This window comes from Sinocyclocheilus grahami, unplaced genomic scaffold (assembly GCF_001515645.1).
Source record: "Sinocyclocheilus grahami isolate Dianchi unplaced genomic scaffold, SAMN03320097.WGS_v1.1 scaffold24.1, whole genome shotgun sequence".
NCBI classification, from domain to species: Eukaryota; Metazoa; Chordata; class Actinopteri; order Cypriniformes; family Cyprinidae; genus Sinocyclocheilus; species Sinocyclocheilus grahami.
In genome coordinates, this window is record NW_015505203.1 from 2,789,536 (window position 1) to 2,801,450 (window position 11,915).

At 37.6% G+C, this 11,915-nt stretch overlaps 1 protein-coding gene across 2 annotated transcripts; it reads left to right on the forward strand.

The window, feature by feature from the left end:
* Positions 1-284: 284 nt before the first annotated feature.
* LOC107562890 (U2 small nuclear ribonucleoprotein A'-like) lies at positions 285-8,468 on the forward strand. 2 transcript variants are annotated; one of them, XM_016247650.1, is made up of 4 exons: positions 285-1,015; positions 1,321-1,393; positions 5,641-5,734; positions 8,053-8,468. In XM_016247650.1, the coding sequence occupies exons 1-4, from the start codon at positions 957-959 to the stop codon at positions 8,196-8,198; spliced, it is 372 nt and encodes a 123-aa protein (XP_016103136.1). In that variant the 5' UTR covers positions 285-956; the 3' UTR covers positions 8,199-8,468. The 2 variants fall into 2 exon arrangements, with proteins under 2 accessions (XP_016103136.1, XP_016103125.1); XM_016247639.1 differs by lacking the exon at positions 285-1,015 and having other exon boundaries at positions 1,030-1,393.
* The last annotated feature ends 3,447 nt before the right edge of the window (positions 8,469-11,915 follow it).

Sequence of the window (11,915 nt, forward strand, 5' to 3'; positions counted from 1 at the left end):
CACCATCTGTGGTTTTCTTTTACACACTGACAGTTTATTTTATACAACTTCAACACATTTAAATGAGGAACAGGAGAAACTGGCTTAGACTAGCAGGACTGTGCTGCACTCTGCTGGACTAATGAGGGATCTGTTCTTGTTTAAGGCCTACCGTTGAGTTCATTTAGTATTTCTCTCTAGTTTCCCACTTCTGTTTTTGAAAATTCAGCTTTGCATCACAGAAATAAATTACATTTTAAAATATATTCACATAGAAAATAGTTAATTGAAATTGTAATATTTCACAATATTACTGTATTTTGATCAAATAAATGCAGCCTTGGTGAGCAAAGGAGACTTAAACCTTTCAAGAAGTTTAATAAACAAATGTCACGGGGACAAAATAAATAGTTTTATGAGCGGTTCATGTTTTTGTTCACATTTAGGACTGTTTAGTTTTAGAAGATTATTTCTGCTAAAATGTCTAATGCTTATCTATTTAGAATAAATAATAGAGAGCATGTGTTGGTCAGTATCGGTGAAGGAGATATTAATCTTGTTAAATATTGTACGATGCAAATACATTTTACTTTACGCTTCTGCAATGTGACTTAAATATTGGTGTGGTTATTTACTTATATTTTTATACTGAATTTGTTATTTAACAATTGACAAAACAGACTATTTGATAATGCACACTGCTTCCTTTGGACAGATTGTTTCTGGAAGATTCTTCTCTTAACATTTTGTTTTCTGCTTATCACGGTAGTGTCAATGTTCTGGGCCCTGTTCTTCATACTTTGTGCAGTACATCTGATGTTATAGTGATCATTCGTTTTTGAAATGCACATGTGGACTGAATCGGTTGGGTTGAGATCATTCAATACTGAAGTATGAAGAACGGGGCCGTGGTCTGTTGTGAACGTCTGCTTTAACTCTCTGATGTATCACTGTAGGAACGGCAGGAGGCTGAAAAAATGTTCAGAGGCAAACGAGGTGCTCAGCTTGCAAAGGATATTGCCAAGCAAACCAAAACGTAAGATGAAACTCCTTGAACAAGCACAGCTCCCCCGAATTACTGGACTGGAAGTTCTGAAGCCGACAGCTCGGAGAATGAAAGCTGACTCTGAATTGGCTGTTAACCTAAATGTCCATGTCAAACTTCAGCAGTGTTTCTCAGGGGAGCTGGCTCAAGGCTTTTCTGTCTCGTATCAGTTTATTCACATTGATAAGATACTCCAGATACTACACTCTGATTGTGGGAACAACGGTCGAAGGGCTGCAGAGGCATGTAAACGCGGTTACATTGTCTGAACACCGAATGTCTTCTCTTGCTCTCAGGTTTACTCCAGGAGCAGCACTTCAGACTGAGAAGAAAACTGGGCCATCGGCTGCAGATGTTGAAGCCATCAAGGTACGGAAGAACTGAATTAACATGCTTATGTGACCCTGGAGCACAAAACCGGTCATAAGGGTCAATTTTTTGAAATTGAGATTTATGCATCATCTGGAAGCTGAATAGATAAGCGTTTGTTAGGATAGGACAATATTTGGCTGAGATACAACTATTTGAGAATCTAGAATCTAAGGGTGCAAAAAAAATACAAATATTGAGAAAATCACCTTTAAAGTTGTCCAAATGAAGTTCTTAGCAATGCATATTACTAATCAAAAATTAAAGCTTTGATATATTTACAGTAGGAAACTTACAAAATATCTTCATGGAACATGATCTTTACTTAATATCCTAATGATTTTTGGCATAAAAGAAAAATTGATAATTTTAACCCATACAATGTTTTTTGGCTATTGCTACAAATATACCCCAGCGACTTAAGAAATAGTTTTTATGCTCCAGGTCACATACAGTGGGTACGGAAAGTATTCAGACCCCCTTAAATTTTTCACTCTTTGTTATATTGCAGCCATTTGCTAAAATCATTTAAGTTCAATTTTTTTCCTCATTAATGTACACACAGCACCCCATATTGACAGAAAAACACAGAATTGTTGACATTTTTGCAGATTTATTAAAAAAGAAAAACTGAAATATCACATGGTCCTAAGTATTCAGACCCTTTGCTCAGTATTTAGTAGAAGCACCCTTTTGATCTAATACAGCCATGAGTCTTTTTGGGAAAGATGCAACAAGTTTTTCACACCTGGACTTGGGGATCCTCTGCCATTCCTCCTTGCAGAGCCTCTCCAGTTCTGGCAGGTTGGATGGTAAACGTTGATGGACAGCCATTTTTAGGTCTCTCCAGAAATGCACAATTGGGTTTAAGTTAGGGCTCTGGCTGGGCCATTCAAGAACAGTCACAGAGTTGTTGTGAAACCACTCCTTCGTTATTTTAGCTGTGTGCTTAGGGTCATTGTCTTGTTGGAAGGTAAACCTTCGGCCCAGTCTGAGGTCCTGAGCACTCTGGAGAAGGTTTCCGTCCAGGATATCCCTGTACTTGGCCGCATTCATCTTTCCCTCAATTGCAACCAGTCGTCCTGTCCCTGCAGCTGAAAAACACCCCCACAGCATGATGCTGCCACCACCATGCTTCACTGTTGAGACTGTATTGGACAGGTGATGAGCAGTGCCTGGTTTTCTCCACACATACCGCTTAGAATTAAGGCCAAAAAGTTCTATCTTGGTCTCATCAGACCAGAGAATCTTATTTCTCACCATCTCACAACTCCATGCGGGCTTTCATGTGTCTTGCACTGAGGAGAGGCTTCCGTCGGCTTCCACTCTGCCATAAAGCCCCGACTGGTGGAGGGCTGCTGTGATGGTTGACTTTCTACAACTTTCTCCCATCTCCTGACTGCATCTCTGGAGCTCAGCCACGGTGATCTTTGGGTTCTTCTTTACCTCTCTCTTTACCTCTGTATACAGTGGGTACGGAAAGTATTCAGACCCCTTAAATTTTTCACGATGCAACAAGTTTTTCACATCTGGATTTGGGGATCCTCTGCCATTCTTCCTTGCAGATCCTCTCCAGTTCTGTCAGGTTGGATGGTAAACGTTGGTGGACAGCCATTTTTAGGTCTCTCCAGAGTTGCTCAATTTGGTTTAAGTCAGGGCTCTGGCTGGGCCATTCAAGAACAGTCACAGAGTTGTTGTGAAGCCACTCCTTCGTTATTTTAGCTGTGTGCTTAGGGTCATTGTCTTGTTGGAAGGTAAACCTTTGGCCCAGTCTGAGGTCCTGAGCACTCTGGAGAAGGTTTTCGTTTAGGATATCCCTGTACTTGGCCGCATTCATCTTTCCCTTGATTGCAACCAGTCGTCCTGTCCCTGCAGCTGAAAAACACCCCCACAGCATGATGCTGCCACCACCATGCTTCACTGTTGGGACTGTATTGGACAGGTGATGAGCAGTGCCTGGTTTTCTCCACACATACCGCTTAGAATTAAGGCCAAAAAGTTCTATCTTGGCCTCATCCGACCAGAGAATCTTATTTCTCACCATCTTGGAGTCCTTCAGGTGTTTTTTCATGTGTCTTGCACTGAGGAGAGGCTTCCGTCGGGCCACTCTGCCATAAAGCCCCGACTGGTGGAGGGCTGCAGTGATGGTTGACTTTCTACAACTTTCTCCCATCTCCCGACTGCATCTCAGGTGCTCAGCCACAGTGATCTTTGGGTTCTTCTTTACCTCTCTCACCAAGGCTCTTCTCCCCCGATAGCTCAGTTTGTCCGGACAGCCAGCTCTCGGAAGGGGTCTGGTGGTCCCAAACGTCTTCCATTTAAGGAATGGAGGCCACTGTGCTCTTGGGAACCTTAAGTGCAGCAGACATTTTTTTTGTAACCTTGGCCAGATCTGTGCCTTGCCACAATTCTGTCTCTGAGCTCTTCAGGCAGTTCTTTTGACCTCATGATTCTCATTTGCTCAGACTTGCACTGTGAGCTGTAAGGTCTTATATAGACAGGTGTGTGGTTTTCCTAATCAAGTCCAATCAGTATAATCAAACACAGCTGGACTCAACTTAAGGTGTAGAACCATCTCAAGGCTGATCAGAAGAAATGGACAGCCCCTGAGTTAAATATATGAGTGTCACAGCAAAGGGTCTGAATACTTAGGACCATGTGATATTTCAGTTTTTCTTTTTTAATAAATCTGCAAAAATGTCAACAATTCTGTGTTTTTCTGTCAATATGGGGTGCTGTGTGTACATTAATGAGGAAAAAAAATTACTTAAATGATTTTAGCAAATGGCTGCAATATAACAAAGAGTGAAAAATTTAAGGTGGTCTGAATACTTTCCGTACCCACTGTATATATTAGGGGTGTAAATGGGAGGGTTCGTAACGATACGATATAGATTCTCATACCCGGCGATATGATATTTGCAGATACCTCAAAAAATTCTACGATATGATAATCTACATTTTTACAGAGTTTTACAGAATATATCAATCTACATTTTTATTAACTCCCAAATGCAACCAAAATATATAACTTGAACATTTATCTGAAATTCCCACGTCCTGTACTTCAATTGGGACATTCACAATGAAAAATAGGCCTAAACTTTTTTTTTTTTTTTTTTAATAATAAAGACATAAATAATTGAATAAAAATAATCAATGTCACACATAAGATCAGTTGTCTTATGACATGACAACAGATGAAAATCGTTCAGGCTTCTGTGCTAAAATGTGCGATGTGTAAAATTAGCATAAATCCTCATTAGGAAAAAACACAAACGTGGTACTCCAGTTGTACAAAAAAAATGTTAATGTTGAAAAATAAATATTAGAAAAGTCATAAAAATAAAGCTGTTAAAATCATTGGCGGTAATGCATTGTGAAAATTAAGGACAGTGCCACAAAACAAGGTGCCTATTTATACTACAGGTATCGATATTTTACGCGTGGCATCGGTGCATCGTATCGTTAGACATTTATATAATATACATACGTACATGCATATATTAACACTCAAGAGATTCCACTTTAAATATATTTTTGGAATATATCTATATTCTATAGTATAAAAATCCTGTGTGTGTTCATACATTATATGTTCTACACGTACATTAGGATTTTTAAATTATAGAATATAATATATATTCTGTTATATACTAAAATATATTCTATAATGTTAATATACTTACTAAATATACACAATATATGTGAGTATTTTTTTTAGATATTTATTTTTCATATATATTTTTTTATTTTAAAGAAGTCTTATGCTTAACAAAGCTGCTTTCTCTATTAAAAAAATAGTAAAAACAGTAATATTGTGTAAACGTTTCATTTTAAAATGTTTTCTATTTGACTATATTTTAAATTGTAATTTATTGCTGTGATCAAAGCTGAATTTTCAGCATCATTACTCCAGTCTTCAGTGTCACATGATCCTTCAGAAATCATACTAATATGCTGATTTGCTGCTCAAGAAACATTTATTATCATTATTATCAATGTTGAAAACAGTTGTGCTGCTTCATAATTTTGTGGAAACCTGATACATTTTTATTCAGGATGTTTTGATGAATAAAGTATTCGAAAGAACAGGAGATTGTTTGTAACATTATAAATGTCTTTACTGTCACTTTTGATCTGTTTAATGCATGCTTGCTGAATAAAAGTATTAGTTTCTTGTACTCAAATGTCAGTTTATTGTGTAACTCATATAAAATTGTGTCACTTATGTTGTTTGCGTGCAGAATGCTATTGCTAATGCCACGTCGCTGGCTGAAGTTGAGCGGCTGAAGGGACTCCTGCAGTCCGGACAGATCCCGGGACGAGAGCTGAGATCAGGTATTACTTTTAATATGCACTTATACATAAACCTATTATTCAGTAATCACAAATGATGGGAAAAGTGATGGAAGTTTATTAGTGGGAACCCTGTGTGTAGCTCAGTTTAGATGAAATTCGTAACCCTGATGCAGTGAACTACTTTCAAATAAAATGTATAGCTCACGAGGTTGCATTTTATTTTACAGTACGTGTACATACAAGTACTTACAGTGTACTTACCGAAGAAAGTACTGGTAATATACTACATGGGGTCGGGTTAGGTTCAGGGTTAGTACCTAGTTATTGCAATTACTATAATAAGTACATAGTATGTACATGAGAAACAGGACTGTAAAATAAAGTGCTACCGCTCACTTGAGTCTCAGACTGAGGCTTTTCTGAAAATCATGGATGCAAACTCCTCACCTTTCAGTGACAACTCACTTTTTTCAGATCAAAATAGGTCACCTATGAGAGCTGCTTAGATACAGTGAGAAAGTGTTTTTATGAGGGGGGTACTTGTGATCTTACAAGGGTAAATAAAGAACTGGGGCTGGATTCACAAAACATTCTTAAGAAGAAATTTCTTCTCAACTGCCATTTTCTTATTTTTTTAACTTAAGAAAAAAAGTTAAGAATATTTTGTATTCCCAAAAATTCTAATTAAGAATATTCTTATATTTTTTCTTAAGATTGTTCTTAAGACAAAACTTAAGAAGAATTCAAATTCTTGATTAGAAGCTTCTTAAAAATCATTGTAAATAACTTCTTAAATTTAAGACCGCCCCAGACTTGTCTTAAATCCCAAAAAGTAAGAATTATTTAATGAATTTATTGGGTTATTTCAAATGAATTGTTATATTTAAGCATTACAACAACACTAGCTACATATAAGTCGCAGGACTATTAATAGGGAGTTTTCTGAAGTGACAGCGATGACTGATAGTGTAAACAATGATCGGTCATGATTGGCCTATGTGACGCTACTTTTTGATGACTTCAAAACTCAGTAGAAACTCTAAAACGAGTCAGATAGTCAGTTTTAATTGAATGCTTTTAGCTTATATATACGACAATCTTTGGCAGTATTCAGCGCACATGAATGTGCAGGACGCGTTTGCTGTAGAAGCGCAAACACGCATACCGGAAGCGTTCACTCAGATGAGAGCGCAAAAACACAACACAAAAAACATATCTCTGCAGCTTGAGACAGGCTATTTAAAAGTAACTGTTCAAAAACATGCCGCATTAAAAACGTGAAGCTGAGTGCCAGTCAAAGTCGCCACAAAAATAGTGTGTGTGCTTATTATAATTATTAGGGTAATCTGCAGGAAACGCAAAAAGACAAAGTGTGAGTTTATCAGTGCGTCATGTATTCACTCAGATAAAGACTCATTTTTTTCTTAAGAAAAAAATTAAGATGTTCTTAAGAATATATTTGAGAACTTAAGAATTTTTCAAGAATTGCACTTAAGAACATTCTTACGAACTTCGTGGAATTTATCTTAAGAAATTCTTAACTTATTTCTTAAGTTCCCTTTCATGGGAACTTCGAACTGCGTCCTCTAGGGGTCGCTATGGGGAAACCTAGAGGACGCAGTGTCTCAGGGAACCATGGTTTCATAAGTAACCTGAGACATTCCCTTTCATGGGAACTTCGAACTGCGTCCTCTAGGGGTCGCTATGGGGAAACCTAGAGGACGCAGTGTCTCGTTCCCTACTCAGGGAACCATGGTTACATAAGTAACCTGAGACGATTTTTGTGAATCCGGCCCCTGATTGTTTCAGTAAGTTTTGCATAGTGTTTTATTTACTCTTTACTTCAAAAACTTCATGTCTATAAAGGGTAATATTTTATGTATTTGAGGTCCGAGATGTGGGAACGGTGAAAAGAGAGAGGGCAAACAGTTAGCATTTTGGGTCAGCATTGCTGTCTAATCAGAAAATATTGTCTTAAATAGCCTGCATAGCATTTCATCTTTTATAACATGGGATTTTGACCAAATATATTCAATCTTGATTTTTGTAAAATGTTGCAAGATGTTAATTTTTTTTTTTTTACAGTTACATTTAGAGTTTTGGACCTGCATAATAAAAAAATATTTTTAAAAATACGTTAACGTAACTACAAATGAGCATGTAAAGCAAATATCTTTAATAGAAACTCTGTGGAGCATGCCCTCGATCCGTGCAATGCTCTCACCTTTTTTCCCCCCTCACCTGTTTGCATCTCTGGCATTTTGTTCAATCAAACAGCATTTTAATAAGCAATGGGACATATTTGGTTTCCTTATGAGGATTAAGCTTCTCACATGTCTTGTGTTTGTCTTTTTCAGGAGCATGTGACATGGTGGAGGAAGAGGAGGAGGTCCAGGAGGAGATGCAGGAGTCTGTGCCCATGTATGAGGACATGCAGGGAGCGGAGGGACACAACCCAGACGGTGATGACATGCAGGAAGACATGCATATGAGTGGATCATAGATATGTTCGCTCGTTGTTGATGTTTCAGATTCGTTCGTGCTTTTTGACACTGTGTTTGACAGCACTTGTTTCGTTTTTTTTTGTTGTTGTAAATTTAAAGTACATTAAACATTTTTTTTATTAACAATGATGTGAATTGTTTTCCCCCTCTCTCTTTATGTATATCTGAACGCGGTCAAGAATTTTTTCTGTTTATTTGCTGTTCTCTAATATTTTGTGAAGCAAAACTTGACCACCGTCAACGACTAGAAATTAAAATATATTCATTCATAATGATTATTTACAGTGTGTTCAGTGTTCTCACTCAAGTTCTAAATGCATGGCACATTTCTTGCCTAATTATTTTCCACACGTTTTGTAAACAGTTAGGAAATCGACTATATGATATAGGACTCTGGTTTTTTTTCTTCAGGTTTATATGCAGCGAAGCCACAAATATGACCATCTTCATGCAAGGAACCCCATTCTAAAATCTGAAAGGCAAATTTTTAAATATTTAGTTTTAATCAAATTTTTTTCCATTTCTGTTCATAGTACTGTATAGTTACATAATTTAGTAATTTACTAATTTTACACTTAATTTTTTTTTACACACACACACTACCTACACTACTCATAATACTGTAGTGTTAAATTTATTTTTATTTACTCATTTACTTAACCACTCTTAAACAATATCTTTCTTTTTCTAAAAGTTTCCTAGCATTCCCATATGCTCCTTAAAGTTTTAGATTTAGCTTTATGAATACCTCTAAAACTTTTAAATCTACAGTTTAACTAACCATTAAACGCACTGAGTCCAAAATATGTTCCCCGTGTTCTCTGGTGAGTCAAAGAGTAGGCCTATTTTCCTGCTTTGATCTGATTAATCCGGGCCGGGCTTCCGTAAAGGCGGGCGTACGCGGTGCGATTTTTGCTGTCGTACGAGCTCGCAGGCGATTTATTTATTTATTTATTATTTTCCTCGGGAGAAAATCGCTGATGCTCGTACCGTGTGAGAAGAATTATGGGCCGATCTGAGACGTTACGAGCACCTCCCGATAATTTTCAAACATGTCAAAAAAAATCGGATGCTGTCAGTTTAAATTCGTATGTACGGTTGAACGAGACGATTTGGCAATACATCTGAAGTTGACCAATCAGAAGATGACAAAAACCATATAGTCTATAATCATTTTAGTTTAATTATACAGTTCTATTTTGTATTTGTTATCCCGAATGTGCCAAATTTGCCGTTCAGCTTTATGAATGAATATGCCTGTTGTATTTCCGGCAAAACGAGCAGAAATTCAGAAATGGCCTACTCCCTCGAGTTCTTTATGAAGAACAGAAAGTCCATGGTTTTCTCTGCTTTTCAGCCATTCTCTTTGCCATGTCCTTTGTCTTGTTTTTTTATTTATTTTTGGACGTCACAAGCCACGTCCCACAAAGAAAACTATTTCGTCCTCAGAATCCATATTTTTATGAATGGCGTGAAACGTACGTAATGCTTACGTCAGAGTTTGTAAAATCGTAGTAAATTTGTGTCGTTTGTGACTGCCTCCGTACGATTTTCGGATAAACTCAATCGTGACATGTGCCAGAGCTCACGACGTTCCGACCTTCAGAATCGCACCGTGTACGCCTGCCTTAATGCCGAGTTCACACTGCACGATTTTAGCCCGATTTTTCATTCGCCGACAGGCTTTGCGAAATCGCCGACAAATGCCCGAAATCGGAGGAAAATCGGTGCTTGTTCACGCGAGTGACAATCACATTCATTCATAATGATTATTTACAGTGTGTTCAGTGTTCTCACTCAAGTTCTAAATGCATGGCACATTTCTTGCCTAATTATTTTCCACACGTTTTGTAAACAGTTAGGAAATCGACTATATGATATAGGACTCTGGTTTTTTTTCTTCAGGTTTATATGCAGCGAAGCCACAAATATGACCATCTTCATGCAAGGAACCCCATTCTAAAATCTGAAAGGCAAATTTTTAAATATTTAGTTTTAATCAAATTTTTTTCCATTTCTGTTCATAGTACTGTATAGTTACATAATTTAGTAATTTACTTATTTTACACTTAATTTTTTTTTACACACACACTACCTACACTACTCATAATACTGTAGTGTTAAATTTATTTTTATTTACTCATTTACTTAACCACTCTTAAACAATATCTTTCTTTTTCTAAAAGTTTCCTAGCATTCCCATATGCTCCTTAAAGTTTTAGATTTAGCTTTATGAATACCTCTAAAACTTTTAAATCTACAGTTTAACTAACCATTAAACGTGTGAGAAGAATTATGGGCCGATCTGAGACGTTACGAGCACCTCCCGATAATTTTCAAACATGTCAAAAAAAATCGGATGCTGTCAGTTTAAATTCGTATGTACGGTTGAACGAGACGATTTGGCAATACATCTGAAGTTGACCAATCAGAAGATGACAAAAACCATATAGTCTATAATCATTTTAGTTTAATTATACAGTTCTATTTTGTATTTGTTATCCCGAATGTGCCAAATTTGCCGTTCAGCTTTATGAATGAATATGCCTGTTGTATTTCCGGCAAAACGAGCAGAAATTCAGAAATGGCCTACTCCCTCGAGTTCTTTATGAAGAACAGAAAGTCCATGGTTTTCTCTGCTTTTCAGCCATTCTCTTTGCCATGTCCTTTGTCTTGTTTTTTTATTTATTTTTGGACGTCACAAGCCACGTCCCACAAAGAAAACTATTTCGTCCTCAGAATCCATATTTTTATGAATGGCGTGAAACGTACGTAATGCTTACGTCAGAGTTTGTAAAATCGTAGTAAATTTGTGTCGTTTGTGACTGCCTCCGTACGATTTTCGGATAAACTCAATCGTGACATGTGCCAGAGCTCACGACGTTCCGACCTTCAGAATCGCACCGTGTACGCCTGCCTTAATGCCGAGTTCACACTGCACGATTTTAGCCCGATTTTTCATTCGCCGACAGGCTTTGCGAAATCGCCGACAAATGCCCGAAATCGGAGGAAAATCGGTGCTTGTTCACGCGAGTGACAATCACGCAGTGTGAATTATCAAAGACGCGATTGAGGGAATCGCCGATGCCTGTGAAATATTTGGCATGCTAAATATCTGGAGCTGTCGGTGATTCACAATCACGCAGTGTGCAATGATTTCTGACTGAAAAACACATCAGCGATGACCTACAGCCAATGAGAGACCAAGATACAGGGCAGAGGGAAGTTCGGGGAGGAGTTATAGACCAGAATATCAGTATTTTAATAGATATATGAACAATTAACGTTATACAGAAACAAGCACAAACATTTGCTTGACCAGCCACAACATTAGCATAACAGTTACTGCAAAATTATTTACCTCCAACTCTCTTTGCAGAACACCCAATCCCTGTTCCCTGCAGCTCCCTCCTGCCTTCTGTTTTTCTTTTTCTCCTTGTAGCTGGAAATCAGCTCGCAGACAATTTGCGTGCTATATATCCTCCTGAGACCCAGCTATGGAGTTTTTGCCTCTGTAGTGGACATTATATTTTAGTGAATTTCTCCGAGACCTCACATGTCACAGTTGTAAGTCTGGATGTCCTGTACAGAGCACATTCAGGGCTTTCCAGAGATACCAAATGATTGAATGTTTCACCGTGACCACTCCCTCTCCTTGGTTTTTAAAAATGACATTAATTTAGTGATAAAATTGTACATCCTTATGGAAATATGAT